This window comes from Nilaparvata lugens, chromosome 6, assembly GCF_014356525.2.
Source record: "Nilaparvata lugens isolate BPH chromosome 6, ASM1435652v1, whole genome shotgun sequence".
Classification (NCBI taxonomy): Eukaryota; Metazoa; Arthropoda; class Insecta; order Hemiptera; family Delphacidae; genus Nilaparvata; species Nilaparvata lugens.
Window position 1 is genome coordinate 48,743,059 of NC_052509.1, and position 17,857 is coordinate 48,760,915.

General features: G+C 34.5%; 1 protein-coding gene across 1 annotated transcript in view; it reads left to right on the top strand.

The window, feature by feature from the left end:
• The first annotated feature begins 318 nt into the window (after positions 1–318).
• LOC111054900 (major facilitator superfamily domain-containing protein 6) overlaps positions 319–17,857 on the top strand; it is a 31,846-nt gene continuing 14,307 nt past the window's right edge. The window contains exons 1-11 of the mRNA XM_039431477.1: positions 319–456; positions 4,052–4,158; positions 4,916–5,280; positions 7,597–7,845; positions 9,593–9,869; positions 10,374–10,387; positions 11,515–11,848; positions 13,558–13,767; positions 14,397–14,514; positions 15,091–15,206; positions 16,811–17,053. Coding sequence (XP_039287411.1) covers positions 4,092–4,158; positions 4,916–5,280; positions 7,597–7,845; positions 9,593–9,869; positions 10,374–10,387; positions 11,515–11,848; positions 13,558–13,767; positions 14,397–14,514; positions 15,091–15,206; positions 16,811–17,053 — 1,993 coding nt within the window. The 5' untranslated portion in view covers positions 319–456; positions 4,052–4,091. The remainder of the gene's footprint in view (positions 457–4,051; positions 4,159–4,915; positions 5,281–7,596; positions 7,846–9,592; positions 9,870–10,373; positions 10,388–11,514; positions 11,849–13,557; positions 13,768–14,396; positions 14,515–15,090; positions 15,207–16,810; positions 17,054–17,857) is intronic.

The window sequence follows — 17,857 nt, forward strand, 5'->3', positions numbered from 1 at the left end:
ACTAGTTGCACAAATAACTATTGTAGGCTACCGTACCTTATTATTTTCAAAACACATTATAACTTTGAAGCCAATATCACATAACACATTATAACTTAACTGATATCGTTTTTGCCCGTAGCTAGAAATAGCCTAAAAACTCCATGAATCTTAAATAGACTCAATCTGAAAGTTTTCCATACGATGCGTGACATCACTGTTGTGAGGTCAAGATGGGTGGATTTGGCAGTAGATGTTGGCTTCAGAGGCTAGACTTCCCAGCGTGTCTATTCTATATATAACTGAATTTGGTCTAAGGCTGAAAGAACCACAGAACACTCGAACAGTGAAGAGTGAACAGCTGACTGAGGGCTGCACAGCACGGATGCAAATATTGTAAAAAGGATAAACTGCTGGCCTGCTGCAAGTGGTGGTAAACTGTGAAATCAGAGTTAATAATAAATATTCCTGTTTTGGGTAATTATCTATTGCTTTATTTATTTTCTAATAAAATTTAAAATAACTTGATCTACTTCTTAAACTATTTATGATGTCTTTTTTATCTTAGAAATCATGTAAATTGTATTTCTAACCTTACAGTTACAAGACACAATAATATTATATTGTAGAATGGAAAATAATCCACAGTTTTGTTTCAAATATGTACGGTAACTCTAATCTTTAATATCATTATTATGATTTTACTTGTGCCTCAACAGTGTCTTTTTATCTTATTAGACCCTTTAACTTATTTATTTACAAGCGTTCTTTTTTATTAATGTATTGTATTGAGGGCAAGTCAACATTGAATTATTTTTTAATGTCTTTATAGAACAATTTTACCACAGGCTAACTTACGCCCAAAACGGTTCCAATTATAATTTATACAACAGTCCTAATATAGCTAGAGGTTATGTGTGTCACTTCTAAATATTTTTCAATTACACACTCAATTTATTTAGTCTACAATGATTCGGGAAGCCACTGAGGGTATTAATACGGATGTCACTCTTTAGCAGCTTTAACACATCTCCACATGTAGAAGCGTGACCCCGCAGCAGCAGTCCATAATTCAGGAAACTATGGAAACGAGCATGGTACACTACCAGCAAGTAGGGTCTGCTCACCAACTGTGTCAACTTTCCAAGCAAATAGGTGACTAGTGACAGCCTCTTACAGATGCCCTTTGTACAGATGCCCTGGGAGATGCACTCCCAGGTAAGCTTTGGATCGATGGTGAATCTAAGGAGTGACTGCTGACTCCTGACTGACACTGTGACTGCTGATGCTAATGGCCTGACTGTGACTCAGTTTACAAACCATTTTTTGAGTCTTGTCTTTATTCAGAGGGTAAGCCTCCGCTGCTCATATTTGCGCTGAACGCCCTTTTTACTTTACCGTAAAAAATTCAGATTACTGTACTTTTTTCTGTAAATACTGTACTGATTTTTCTTCATATTCATTATTTCGGGAGGCCCGTGCCCCCTGACCCCCCTTATATACACCTCTGCAGCCTCCTGCTGCACCTGGGACAGATTTATTTATACATTGAAACATACACTATCATTCTCAATTATGAATGGAAAAGGAACAACAGGCTTAAAGCCCAAAACTGCTCCTTCCCTAAATTTAGATTGAAATTGTCTAAAAATAGGATATGTTTAAACTTGATGAATTTGAGCCAGAAGAAATTAATGTAGTATCATCCGCAAACTTCAGTGGGGACTTTTTGATTTCATTGACTTTACATTTGTATTTTCTTTTCATTTTGGAATACAATATAAAGTTTATACAATAGTAAGTTTTTTCCCCATTGGACTAGTAGGCCTACTCACTGCATATTTGTCTCTCACTATCAGTATCAAACTTCTGAACCTGGACAACTCAGGCGAAAGCCAAGACCTTACCTTTCTAGTGTTTCTATTAGGCTTATTTTAAAAAGTAGAAATTCATTGTAAAGCTTCAATGGAGAAAATTAATTGATGGTTTCATCAATTTTGCCAAAAAACTAATTACAAGCCTCCTCAGGCTCTTCCCCCTGTAGATCATTATCCCAGTTGACCTGAGACACAGCATCTTTGAATCCAGGGAGAGTGCTTTCATCAGTCTTTCGAGCTCTTCTAGAATAATTACAAAACCAACAGGGAATTGAGAAGATTCACTCACCATACGGATATTGGCTGTCATCACCTGTAGCTCAGCTGTACCGCTCAGCTAGTGATTCTATTAACTACTTTTAACCACCGTATTCAGGAAAGCCCTGATTACTTTATTTGGGATAGAACTACACTTGATATCTTCGTGTAGTGTGACACCAAAATAAGATTACATACAGCATTTTTGGGATTGTGAGTTCTATCAATAGATCTGACATTGTAGTTGTTCTTTGCCGTATCTATTTCCCATCTGTAAATTTGCTAGGCTACCAAAGTAATAAAATTAGCTTCCTATTTCAATACCTAAGTTATAAAATGCCAGGTCAAATTTTATGGATTTATGGTGCAATTTCTTCTAATCTATATTTATTATTCAGGAAAATTTAAAATTACCAATAAAAGGAAACGTTCTGAACTCTATCTATGGATAGAGTTGAGTTCTTTATTGAAGTTAATGCACACCACTGCAATATGCATGATGGTGACTGGGGCAAGGGAAGTTTCAATCCGTGGTTAATTGTTTGAAATCGTCACCGCCATGCAAATCAAAAGGCTTTAAGCACAGTCTTCTGAAAATATAGTTTCTAACGATTCAAATACATATTCCTCTTATTCAAAAAATAAGTTAATTAAAGATATTCTGCTTGGTGCATCACAAGAGGAAACCTTGATCAAACTGCAATCAGTTGCAACTGCACCATATGAAGACTTAATTTGTAATTCTATAAGTTTCCTGTCAGTCTTAGACACGTGCTGCGTTTCTATTTTGAGAAAAATGCTATAAATTGAGTTTCAAGATTCCACAAATTGCAAGTACTGTTTATCTAAAGCTCATTTCCAAGGATTCTCAAGAGCCATTGATAAGTTTTATTGTGTCATATGATGATAAAGGCCCATAGCTCTTTATCTAATTTACTAATAAGATATTTATTCATTAGTGTCCAACGTAAATGAGGAGAGCATATGAGAAAACATTTTGAACTATGTAAATTTATTGAAGTTTTTTATCATATAGACATTTAAATGAGATTTCTTTAAAATAACTTGTTTAGTAGGCTAGTGATGCAATATCGTGGAAGATATCCATAAGTACTGTAAGAAATACTGTACTGTAAATATAAGAATTGTCACAATCTGACAATCACTTATTCCAAATGAGGCAATAGTAGCAAAGATATGCTGTACTGTAATTGTTAACTTCACTGTTATTTGGGTTATTTATCAAAGTGTTAATTTTTTTTTGTTACTTTAATTGAAATTGTGTTTGAGTAATGAATATCCCTGAGCAATAGAGAATCCAATTTGTTTAACATGTTTGTTTCACCCCTACTTTTTCTCATGGAATCATTGAATCAAACATAACAATGAATTCAACTGAAATATTACACGTGGGAAAGTGGTCTGTTTTCTGTTTAATCTCCTATCAAACCATCATAAATTATTCTATACTATCTTTAATTCACATGTAAAAGTTTCTCTGATGAGGAGAGGATACTTCAATATAACAACTAAGTTGGCACCCCTACCCTACCATCATTACACTGATTATCACCATTACATCATTACATTGCTTTGAAACAAAGTGTCTCAACTTCAACAGATCATTATAAAAGTATAGGCTAATAATTATTTACCAATTCACCTGTATTCGATATTCAGCATCTTGTGTATAATTTGCATGATTTTCAATTGAAATTTATAATATTTCTTGTCATTATACAATACTTAAGAGTGTATAATATATATTTGATATTTTATCCTCATCCCATACGCATACAGTAGGCCTACTTCCTTTATTATTATTAAATACATAATTATAGTATAACTTTTCCAATTACTCATCACTGAGATAATAGATTTTCTAGCAGAAAATATCATCTTCAATCTAAAACTAACAATTGTTCTTTATTTTGCAGATGTTTATATTGATGTAACCGTAAAAACCGCGAAAACAGAATGCCTCTCTGCAGTGCTAGAGCCGAGCTGCTCCCTATGAAAGCTCATTTCTTCCTTTTCAATGCTGGTAAGGCTTGTTAACTTCAATCAAATTTTACAACACTACTGGAATAAGATGAGATCCAATTACTCTCTGTGAAGGTCATTTATATTTTCCCTTCTCAATTTGTGTTTTTAATGCTTTTACCGTTGTATTTTGCTCTGCTATATCTTAATCATCATGATTCATCTTGGCAGTAAAGAAAGTTATCTTTTTGCGTCTCATGATAAATAATTAATATAAACCTTCAATTAAATATCAAACAGTTGAATTAAATTATTGAATACTGTATTATATTATTAAGTACATTTGAACAGTTCAATTCATTATATTAATCATTCTGTGTGATTCTCATATCACATTTAGTTATTAATACTTTCATTTTAATTATTCAATTTTATGATTTGTTGCGATGACATTTGATATTTCTTCTATACTTTACCATTTTATCATATTGCAACTTGTTTAACACACATTGGAATTGGAGAAATTGTGTTTGATGCGCCTATATTTTGGAACCATTTATGATATTCAATTGAACTCACTCAATATCTTTATCAAATGGTTTGACTACTTTCTGTTTGACTACTTAATCCTCTATTTTGATTGTTGTAATTTTTCTGCCAATACTGTTGGCAGACTGTTTCAATAAATGTTAATATAGGTACTGTGTTATAAGTTCTGTCAACTGTCAATACTGTTAACAGTTCAAACTGTTGATACTGTTACAATAACATTGTTCAATTTGTCTAGCAATTTTGATTTCATTGTATTTGTTGACTAGGAACCGCACCTATACAACCGTTCATGCCAGTCTATGCGAAGCAACTGGGCTTCTCTTCAGCTCTAGTAGGCACCATATACACTATTCTGCCGTTTACGGGAATGCTGACCAAACCAATTGTGGGGGCCATATCAGACCGCTTCCGTTGTCACAAGCTATTGTTCATCATTTCAATTGTAATTACAATCATCTCGTTCTTCGCTATAATGTACATTCCGCCGGTGGAAGGCAAACTGATTGGTGAAGTGCATTGTACGCCTGTCTTCACTCACTTGAGGTTCTGTCCACCGCCCAATCGCACTGATCGTTACATGGTTGACAAAGTCATGGCTGAACATAAAGACAACACTTCCATCACGTGCAAGGTCAGTTACAACTATCATTTGGTTTCTTTTTTATTCGGATTTAATTATTATCAAATTACAATTTTAGAATGGCTATTTAAGGTTTAAGTTGAGCTACAATATGTTCTATTTTAAGGGCCTTTTCACAGTGGAAACTTAAACTGAATTTAACGGTTGTTCAATCTCAGAATGAGTCATGTTATAGCAAACAAAACTTAATATTGATTTGACCCAGTTTAAACTTAGATTACGTTTAAACTGGCACTGTGAAAACGGCGCTTAATATGTGGTATTAAATTATGCCATTTAGTAATGTCTATTTCTAGCTTCGTCAATATTTTAGTAAATCTATATCTTGAATTTACATTGATAGTAAATTTTTCAATATTGAATAAATGAATAATCAATAATTTATTGAGTCATCGGCACATTGGTTTATAAATTTAGTTTAGTTTAAAAATACCTGTTAATTTAAGAAGCTGATTTCCGTAATTCACGGGGATATTTCATTCAGAAGCAGCTATCTGAAGACACATATTTGAAAATGTATCACCAGAATCAGCGACTAGAAATTCAATATCATTCTTTTACTGACGACATAGTCATGTTTCTGATTTATTTCAAAGTTTTCATCATAATTAGAAATGTTGGCCATACAATAAGTAACTAATTACACCTTTACAACGTTTATGTCAAGTTGAGTCTGGACGCGTTCGAAGGCACTGGATGCCATCTTCAGAGTTCAGAGAGTACCTTAATTCTGATGAGTAACTCAACATGTAAATTCTGTTGCAAAAGTGAAATTGGTTAGCCTACTTACAATACTGTTGCTGAATTGAATACTTTCACTCATATTCGAAATCAACTAATAAATAAACCAATATCAGTACTGTATTATTATCATATAAATTTGCAATCATATTGTTTTACGGTGTAGGAATTTTCAGGATGTATATGATATTTTTTAGAATATATCAGGTCGAGGTCAACTCTGTTTTGAGCCAGCTGGCTGGAAATATTCATAATTTATCTATAAAAGTATTTATTGTCAAAGATTGAATAAAATTGATTATACAATACTGTACCCGTAGCCTACTCTTGTTTTTGCAAGTGTTTTCTAAACTTCGTCAATCAATATTCCATTCTGCTAGGGGCGGATTGGTTCTTGTAGACTTAAAAATTTAAGTACCCTTAGCTTAGATGTGAGAGGAAGAAATGAAGGAACGAGAAAGTCTTTTTACAAATAGCATGTCAGTGTATTGATTCGAGTGTTATAAATCTGTAAACAAACTGTCCAATCAACTCTCATTATCTAGCAGGTGATTGAATTAATAATGTCCAAAAATCGATAACGTTCATTTTATTTCAGTTTCTAAAATAAGCGTCTATTTAATCACGGCTTGTTACATTTGATGTAATCCAACGTTGTTCAAAAATGAAGCAATAGTTTTCCATAATTTCTTCAATGTCAATGTCGTATTATACCATGTAGACCACGTCGTATTATACTTTTTCACTTTTTAAAGCCTTCTGAATCTTCTAACAAGCAAGGTCAATGACGAAATAACTTTCAATTTGCCTCTCAAAATAGAATCACAACCTGGCGAGCATGCAGGCCTATGAAATTGTAAAACAGTGAAATCATAATATCAGAAAAATTGAAAACTTCGAGCATAAAAATTAACGTAACTTCACATTCACTTTAGAAGTTTTTCTTCGAAGTAGATAGTTTTCTAATAAAATTGAATGTTATCATTAAGTCATTGGTAAAGTATCTCAATGTTACAATAATCATTGTAAAAGATAATCTGAAGCAATTCCATACGTTTCTAACTCTTGTATAATCTGGCAGGAGTTACTTTTTTAATAGTTCGCTTAGACTGATGGTTTTAGATTATCCGTTTTACGGTCGAAAAACGAAACCATTCTTGACTGTACTTAGAAATGTTTTTGTACTTATACTTTTGACTGATTATACAAGTTGAGCAAGAGATCATCCATAGTCTTCTGCTATACCAGACTGTAGATGTTGGAAAGACATATTGCTATTAAATTCTTCAAATGTCAGAAAAGATCATTTTGTTGGCAATGATCGTGGTCTGTAAAATAAATTCCATTCCATATGAATAATAATAATATCGAGTGATCTGGCTTGCTCAGGTCTGGTGTCAGAGTTTTCAGGTCACAACTGATCAATTTCAGGGCCTAAATACTCCTTTTTAGGCAGCCGGGACCGACGACTTCCATCTGAAACACGTTACTATTATTATTATTATTATTATTATTATTGTACTAGAATAATTAATAAGTTATTCAATAATAGTAATTTATTTGTAGATGGAATGTATTGGAACGCCAGAGTTTACGACAGAGGTGTGCAGTGTTTGGGGCTTCAAGCATTACTGTTCAACATCCCAGCCTGCATCCAATTACATTGCTCTGGCTCAGGCCCATGCCTTGAAAGAGGGTCTCGATCCGAACATTGGAAAAACTGCGGTCATCAAGAGTACCACCACACCTGCTCCTGTAACTAGTCTTCAGGATTTGAAATTTGAGGGTGCTTTACAGCCTTTTCATACACAACAGGTGAACATTTTTTTCAGTTCTCTTCATTCACTTCACACAATTCTTACCTCTTCTCTCGTATCTGGATGCACATGGAATTTAAACCTTTCTTGAAATTCAGTCTCAGAAATTGCTTTGCGAATATTCTTCATAGTGGAAGAATTAATTTCCATCTTGGTAGAGGTTATTGAACTAATAATTATTAAGAACTTTCACTTCGGTGGAGGTCATTAAACTTTAATAATTATGTGTCATTCCGCATTGAAATGTTGCATCCTCTTTGTACGATTTCATCAATTCAATCGAAAAACTTCTTCATTCATCATACTTAATTAGTCAATAAGACAATTACTGTAGTCATATAAGATAAATAGATTATTTGTTGTTACATCATTATTCAAAATAATGTTTATCTGAAACTCTGGGAAATTCTTGTGATTTATTTTATTTCTATAACAATCATGAAAATTGTCACTTCATTTTGTCTTTATGACCACTTGTGGTGGAGTTCCATAACACTATAAAAAAATCACGAATTGTTTACAATATGATAAACTCGTACACACACGTGTGCGTTCTCTTATTTGTTTTAGATTACAGCTAATACCGAGAAAGATCAGAATAAACTTTGATGATTTAAGGGGTTATTCTAAAATTTGAAAGGGTGTTCCGTTGTTTATAATTGGCTTCTTCCATTCTTAGATCTTAACCTTTAATCATTATTATTTAAATCACCAGAATTTCATCATGTTTTTCCTAGTATAAAAAATCATAATTATTCAAAATCGGAAACAGTTGATTGTCGAATAGATGGGGTCATAGTCCAGAGTGCGGATTTAACTTCTACTCTGAAGTCTCTTCCACTAGTATAATATTGTTTTCCGTCAAGGTTAAACGTTTTTAGTCTCCTTGAAAATGTTTACTTCTACCGTTCTCTGTATTTTTACATATTTCTGGTCACCTTTTTAAGATGTACAGTATTAGGATTTGTATGAGATACATTGAAGACAAAACATGTAAGTCGTGCATTTCAGATTTGAAATACACCAAAAATGTACTAAAAAAATTAATATGATATTGTATGAGGTGATACAAAGTATCGCATATAAATTCGTATACAGGATTTCGGTATACATATAATATCTGTACTTCTATACAAGTTTTAATACATTTAAAGGCGGATTCACACATATCAGTATCAGTGGGTCCGGTACAGTAAGAATATAATTCCCATAAGTTCTAACGTGATTATTCATACTCGCTCGGCTGGGCTGAGTGGGATTAGTCCATTAGTCCCATTTGAAATCATGGGAATTATATTTTCTCTGTATCGATCACTGAGGCCAGCCAACGTTACAATTCGCCGGACATTTTTGACCGGAACGTTGGTGGTTAGTGCTAACTAATCACACATCACTTTTGTCGATGAAATCAATGTTTGTTTATGACAATAATAAAAATTTGATTTGATTTGCCAGTCACTTCCGATTATTAGATGCTAAGAGGACCATTCAGAGTATTTTTTTAAAGACGACTTCCCTGGCTCTCTGATTGAATTTAATCGCGGTTAAGAGGGTTCTGTGTAATCGACACTTGGGCTAACAGTCGAAAATGTCCGGAGCAACGTTACGTTAGTGGCTGGCCTGACTCTGATACTGACATGTAGGAATCCGCCTTAATCCCTGAAATTGGAAATGTATTGTTCGATTAGGACGAGGTTGGATGTAGTGGAAAGCGGTTATGTTTAATTGAGGGTTTTTGTTGTCAGGTGGGCGGTTGTTTATTCATTCGCATGACCGGCGTGCGCGATCTGACGTCGAATGACTACCAGAATGAGATCGCGCCGTCGTGTCGGAAGCCGATCCACACCACATGCAAGTTCGTCTGCGACAGTCCGGCGCTGGTCGACATTGCCGAGGACCGTGACCTTGAGACGCCCATCATCCATCTCCAGTTCTGGGCGTTGGTTGCTTGCCTCGTATTCAGCTGGATGGGTATGGCGGCCGTTGTTAGCATTGGAGATACTATCTGCTTTGGATTATTAGGTAATCTATAATCATAATATTACATTTTACATCACATATTGCGATTGGGTAATCTGTAATACAAATTCTTAAAATTGATATTCACCAATTTGAGCCCCCTTGTATACATACTACAATATTATATTTAAATAAATCCACTATTTTTTTGGATTAATGGATAATCTATAATCTTACCTATTATTATAATTTATATTCAATAATTTGAGACCTTAGTACTCGTATACATACTGGAAAATCTATAATATTATAAAGCAAAGAAGGCTTAAACATGTAGTACGAGTACGAGATAAGAAATACTCGATTGACGCATCATCACTTATGGACTGGTTAACTTGCTAATTCACAATAAGATTCCGAATTAAACGCGGATGGTTATAGTCCTATTTTAATTTTTATAAATCAATTTCAATTTTAAAATAAAAAATATTCAATTTGTGATTTGAAGTTTACGCAACGATATGCTCGTATTAAATCTGGGTTTTCGTTTGTGTGTAAATGCCGTAGTCGACCACGACAGGGTGAGGATCTACGATTGGGTAGATTTCAATTTGTCTGAATATTATGTTTTAATGGGGGAGGTTGAGTTTAAAATTTGAAAGCGTGTTCCGTTGTTTATAATTGGCTTCTTCCATTCTTAGATCTTAACCTTTAATCATTATTATTTAAATCACCAGAATTTCATCATGTTTTCCTAGTATAAAAAATCATAATTATTCAAAATCGGAAACAGTTGATTGTCGAATAGATGGGGTCATAGTCCAGAGTGCGGATTTAACTTCTACTCTGAAGTCTCTTCCACTAGTATAATATTGTTTTCCGTCAAGGTTAAACGTTTTAGTCTCCTTGAAAATGTTTACTTCTACCGTTCTCTGTATTTTAACATATTTCTGGTCACCTTTTTAAGATGTACAGTATTAGGATTTGTATGAGATACATTGAAGACAAAACATGTAAGTCGTGCATTTCAGATTTGAAATACACCAAAAATGTACTAAAAAAATTAATATGATATTGTATGAGGTGATACAAAGTATCGCATATAAATTCGTATACAGGATTTCGGTATACATATAATATCTGTACTTCTATACAAGTTTTAATACATTTAAAGGCGGATTCACACATATCAGTATCAGTGGGTCCGGTACAGTAAGAATATAATTCCCATAAGTTCTAACGTGATTATTCATACTCGCTCGGCTGGGCTGAGTGGGATTAGTCCATTAGTCCCATTTGAAATCATGGGAATTATATTTTCTCTGTATCGATCACTGAGGCCAGCCAACGTTACAATTCGCCGGACATTTTTGACCGGAACGTTGGTGGTTAGTGCTAACTAATCACACATCACTTTTGTCGATGAAATCAATGTTTGTTTATGACAATAATAAAAATTTGATTTGATTTGCCAGTCACTTCCGATTATTAGATGCTAAGAGGACCATTCAGAGTATTTTTTTAAAGACGACTTCCCTGGCTCTCTGATTGAATTTAATCGCGGTTAAGAGGGTTCTGTGTAATCGACACTTGGGCTAACAGTCGAAAATGTCCGGAGCAACGTTACGTTAGTGGCTGGCCTGACTCTGATACTGACATGTAGGAATCCGCCTTAATCCCTGAAATTGGAAATGTATTGTTCGATTAGGACGAGGTTGGATGTAGTGGAAAGCGGTTATGTTTAATTGAGGGTTTTTGTTGTCAGGTGGGCGGTTGTTTATTCATTCGCATGACCGGCGTGCGCGATCTGACGTCGAATGACTACCAGAATGAGATCGCGCCGTCGTGTCGGAAGCCGATCCACACCACATGCAAGTTCGTCTGCGACAGTCCGGCGCTGGTCGACATTGCCGAGGACCGTGACCTTGAGACGCCCATCATCCATCTCCAGTTCTGGGCGCTGGTTGCTTGCCTCGTATTCAGCTGGATGGGTATGGCGGCCGTTGTTAGCATTGGAGATACTATCTGCTTTGGATTATTAGGTAATCTATAATCATAATATTACATTTTACATCACATATTGCGATTGGGTAATCTGTAATACAAATTCTTAGAATTGATATTCACCAATTTGAGCCCCCTTGTATACATACTACAATATTATATTTAAATAAATCCACTATTTTTTTGATTACTGGATAATCTATTATCTTACCTATTATTATAATAATTTATATTCACTAATTTTAGCCCCCTTGTACTCGCATACATACTGGAAAATCTATAATATTATAAAGCAAAGAAGGCTTAAACATGTAGTACGAGTACGAGATAAGAAATACTCGATTGACGCATCATCACTTATGGACTGGTTAACTTGCTAATTCACAATAAGATTCCGAATTAAACGCGGATGGTTATAGTCCTATTTTAATTTTTATAAATCAATTTCAATTTTAAAATAAAAAATATTCAATTTGTGATTTGAAGTTTACGCAACGATATGCTCGTATTAAATCTGGGTTTTCGTTTGTGCGTAAATGCCGTAGTCGACCACGACAGGGTGAGGATCTACGATTGGGTAGATTTCAATTTGTCTGAATATTATGTTTTAATGGGGGAGGTTGAGTTTATATTTTTAAATGGCAATATGTTGATATTATTAGAATTTTTTTGATTCTTGAATAATGAAGACAAATAATTTAAAGTTATTTGATCAGCTGTTTTACCACACTTGAAATTTGGACAATATGAATGTCAACAATGCTTGTCGTCGTCGACTGCGGAAGTTTTTGCACAAAAACGAAAATGCACCGTTAACCAAACAGAGCTTTCTCAAAAGGAATCCGTAGCGGTATTGGTAGCACTTATGAATGAGAGTTTGCTGGTTTGAAACCTATTAAACTAATTTTTTTTAGCAGAAAAATTTCAACTCTGATGAAGATTATTCATGTAATTTTGACAAGATAATTTAGATTTATTTTATTTTCCTATGTTTCCTGGAGATAAAGAGATTGCGTTTCTCATGCTAGTATGCCCTAATTTGAGCCCCCTTGTACTTGAGTATTTATTTATTTATTTGTTTGTTATTCATGGATACAATATTAAAAATCATATAATTATGATTGGGTAGGAAAAACAGGCTTTGGCCCAAAACTATTCCATTCCCAAATTTTGATGATGGTACATGTCCAAAAAATAGGTTATGTTTCTACTGTAAAAAGTTCAATTTCAATATTAGGCCTACTCCAAAAATATATATAAGCTGGAAATTTTGAATTTAGAAGAATTAAAACAACGAATTATAGTTAAATATTACACTTAACTATCACTGCACCTTAAATTAAGTAAGTTATTTTATAAAATTTTACTGTACCCCTTGTACTCGAATACTGTTGGTACTGTCGATCAACAGTGTATTAAAAGCCGAAATTCACTGGAGATCGATATTCTATTGAAGAGGCCCAACAATCCATACTGCAATATTCTGTATGAAAACTTCAATTATTGATTTTTTATTTGAATAAGAGTTTTTATTAGCTTGATGGAATAAGCTCTGTCAATTAATACGTTAATATTTTTGAAATACGTCAAATCTTGAACTTTCTTTGACCTAGGGCCCCATTACACCTACATTATTTATAGTGAGTGACTAAAAAGGAAAAAAAAGTATTCGATTGAGATCTCGATTGGATAGTTACTGATTGAACACAGCACCCTACAATATAATATGTCTATTGTATTTTTGCAGGTGATAAACCGAGTGACTATGGATACCAAAGACTGTGGGGCTCTGTTGGCTGGGGCATCTTCGCTATATTAGCTGGCTTACTGATCGATATGTTCAGCAACGGTCTGGTGCTTAAAAACTATACACCGGTCTTCTATTTGATGGCTGTGATTTTAATTTTTAATGTAGCTATTGCAACTCGTATCAAGGTTAGTGTGAAACCTTTTTCATTCTTCTAAAATTATTTTTTATTTGATATTACAATGGAAAATTTCTAATATATATATATATATATATATATATATATATATATATATATATATATTATTTTGTACAGGCCAACTAAGGACCACAGTAATTCACCATTATCATAAACGCCATCATCATTATTATTATTTACGTTAGTCTCCCGCTTTCGTATCTGCCCGAAAATAGAGAACTGGTATGAACCAGTTCAATTTGGATCTCCCACATATTTTTTCAATATTTTATTTGTTTGTCTTCCGGGATCCATTCTAAACCAATGAGCATAGAACGCCAATCTCCTCTTCAACGTCCACTTCCGAAATCTTCTCAACATATCTATAGATATAAATTATTATATTATTGTATACAAACCTACAAACTTTTATTAAAAGGAATGCCTTTCTGGTTTCGATAAAAATTTAGAAAATTTGCCACAAGTATTTTCTATTCACGGGAACGAGAGGCTCACCAAAGCACCAGTAGTCTCCAAACTGTATTGGTAATTATAAACCAATTGTAAAATTGCTTCCAAGTGATCAGACACGTTTCATTATGTCACAAAGTTCGCAGTGCAAGGTTAAATATCAGTTTGTGTTGGGTACTGCCGTGAATAGATCTTGATGACTCACGCACTGTTATCGTTGTTTATGCATGTATCTTTTCTTTACCTGTAAAACTGCGTTTACATTGGTTTGGCATGTGTACTTCACTGATTTGGAATTTCCTTTTTTGGTAAGTGTCTATTCAAATAGCTTTGAATATATTTAATTCATAGCAATTCTTTATAAACGCATTTCCTCCGTTTAATCGAATTATTGTCTTCTTGAGATAGTTTATATACTTATTTTCTATACTTAAATTGTTGTTCATTTCTCTTTTCTTTCACACTTTATTTTTTGCATTTTGGAATCGAAAACAGTTTTGTGCTTTCATGTTGTTTTCATTTCTGTATGTATTACAAACCAACAATGCAAGTACATCTCTAGACTGTTCAAAGTTTTAATGTAAAAATCTACTTAAAGTATGAAAGCTCAAAAAATAGTAAAAAAACGTGATTACGTTCTTTAAACAATAGTGAAGTACTTTTATTAGAAAGTTAGGAAGTCAGAAATAATCTTGATTAGCATTTAGAACTATTGATTATTATTATATACATAATTTATGTAATGTTCCAACTAGTGCTATGTAGCTTTATTTTTATACGCTATTCTAACATAAAAGTATTGTGTTGTCTCAATAATGGCCTTTTTAATAATAATTATTCCAATAATCGAATGAATATCAATTAAATAATTATTATTATTCCAGGCACCTGGAGACTTTGGCGAAAGGCAACAACGATGTGATCTGGATGAAGACATTGCAAGGAGCCATAATGGCTGTACAGTGCTTTGGTGGAGAACTTCCATTCTTTTTCATATCAAGTGAGTAATAAATTATTGTCTGATGATTTCTATCCCATTGAGCAATCATCCTTATTGATTAATTTTTTATTGCTGATGATGCCCACTAAAGGTCTTTGCTTGTGTGTGGGTAATTGAGTGAGTGCGTGAGTCATTGATGGGATGATCAAACGTCCATGCCTACTGGCAAGATTCGATCCTTATTTTATTTTGCTAATGATGCCCGCTTAAGGTCTTTGCTTGTGTGTGATTTATTGATGAGATGATCAAACGTCCAAACCTACCGGCAAGATTCGAATCCATGGACCACGCAGTACTAGCAGTAACGCCTATAGTCCGTGTAAAATTACTTTTGACTTTGAGGAATATGCGACACAGAGAAATGGAGGGAGATCAGCCAATTACAGTGATGAATAGAGTGATAGGTAGAAGCGCAGTTGCCAATTTGTCGATTAGACTCAATCGACTCAGAGAGGAAACATCCGTATGCGTATCATGAGCAGTTGAACACTCATTGGAAATTAGAGAATGCTGGCCGGTTTAGAACGGCAATAACATGTCGCTGTACCCCCACCTTTCTCTGCTGCGCATGCTCCTTCAAGTTGAAAGTAATTTTGTACGGACTATAAGTGCTACGGATGTAACGCCTTATACTGCTCGGTCTACCTGACCGGCACTTATTTTATCTATTTTTATTTATTATTGAAACATTATGGTTGACTTGAGTTATCTACTTATCCCAATATTTTATTCTAATAGAATATTCAATTTTTATTTGAAAAGCGTTTTTTTCAAAACCAATCTATTCATTTCAAGAAAGAAACATCCAAAATTGATATTCATGATATTGCAATAAAAATATGTTTAAAAGTATGTTAGTTAAATCATGGTATAGGCCGTGAGTTATAACATGAACCTTCGACTCCCACCACATGAAACTCAACTCTGCTTTTTTTAGGGTGGGGGAAGAGTTTGCTCTCGGCAGTCGGTACCCTCACTTCGAACATTCTCTACACTGGTCATATGAATGCAGAGTAAGAGGGGAAGATGTGTGAGAGAAACATTCCCACATTAACATCCCTATCACTGCAGCTACTCTTTCACCGTTTGAGGGGTTGAGGTTCATGTTATAACTCACGGTATATATTATAGTTCTCATCAAGATATTTCAGGTCTAACTTATTTGTTTTAATGTAAAAATATTTTACTAGAAATTTATTGTAAGTTTTAAGTTCGATTACTAGTTGAGGTCGACTGGGTTTCTTTTTTAGTATTTACTTTTCTATTTCAAATGTTAATATTTCATTTTTCAATTTATTCTCATTCAATATCAATGCCAAGTAAGGCTCATCCCGCACACATCTTTTCCACGTACACATTATTCTTTGCAGATACGTCATCCATATCTTCAAAGGACTCTCTTCCGTGTAATGGCTGGAAGTTTTTGATAGTAAATAGACCTATTCCTCCATCTACATCCCTTACCATACATAGTCTTGACACTACAGTTAGTTTCTTCAGTCTGATGATGACTTACACCAGGTCGAAACGCTAATAGTAAGTGCATTTTTCACTTCATAATTGTTCTAAAATTAAAGTTTTTTGAATAATTTGTTGTTTTTCAGGTTGGATGCTGAAGAAGATCGGCCACGTGAATGCAATGTCATTAGTTCTGTTCGCGTTCGGCGTGAGGTTCCTGTTGTACTCGATACTGGTGGACCCGTGGTGGTGTCTGCCGATAGAGCTGCTCAACGGGCTGACGTTTGGCACGTTCTATGCCACAATGGCTTCCTATGCTAGCATCATTGCTCCGCCGGGTACCGAGGCAACCATACAAGGCATGGTGGGGGCCGTATTCGAAGGAATAGGTCAGCCTCTCAATATCAAATCTAATCAGTAGAACCTCTATAATTCGTAGTTGACGGCACCAAGCGTTTACTACGAATTATGGAGTGTACGAATTATAGAGGATAGGGAGGAGGTGGATGAGCGGGAGAGGAGGATGAGGAGTAGGCTAATCATGGAGGTTGAAGAAGAAAACATATGAACTATAGAATGCTTAATATTTTCTGAGCTAAGTCGGTCATAGATTGAAATAGATAAAATTAATGTATGAATATATTGTGAATTCAAACTTAGATGGAAATCGAACACAAGTATTAATTGAGTTTTAATTGAAGAGACTTGAGTACTTACTTACTCCTTGGCGCTACAGCTCATTCAGAGCCTTGACCTCCTTCAAAAAGCCTCTCTATTCGTCTCTATCGGCAGCCTTACGTCTCCATCCCCTGACACCCAGCTTCCTAATGTCGTCCTCCACATCCTCCAGCCAACGCTTTCTCGGACGTCCTCTCAGTCTTCTCCCTCCTGGGTTGTTCATGAATACCTTTTTACAACTCTTGAGTCACTCATCCTCTCAACGTGTCCCAGCCAACTCAAACGCCTTAGTTTTATCTCGTCAACAATTTGGCATTTCTGGTACAGATCACGCAGCTCTTGATTTGATCGTATTCGCCATTCACCATTAACATATACAGGGTCAAATATCTTTCTCAAAACCTTTCTCTTCCAAATATTTAATAGATCCTCATCCTTCCTTGTCAAAACCCATGTCTCTGCTCCATACAGCACAATTGGCCTTATGACTGTTTCATATATTTGTATTTTCACTT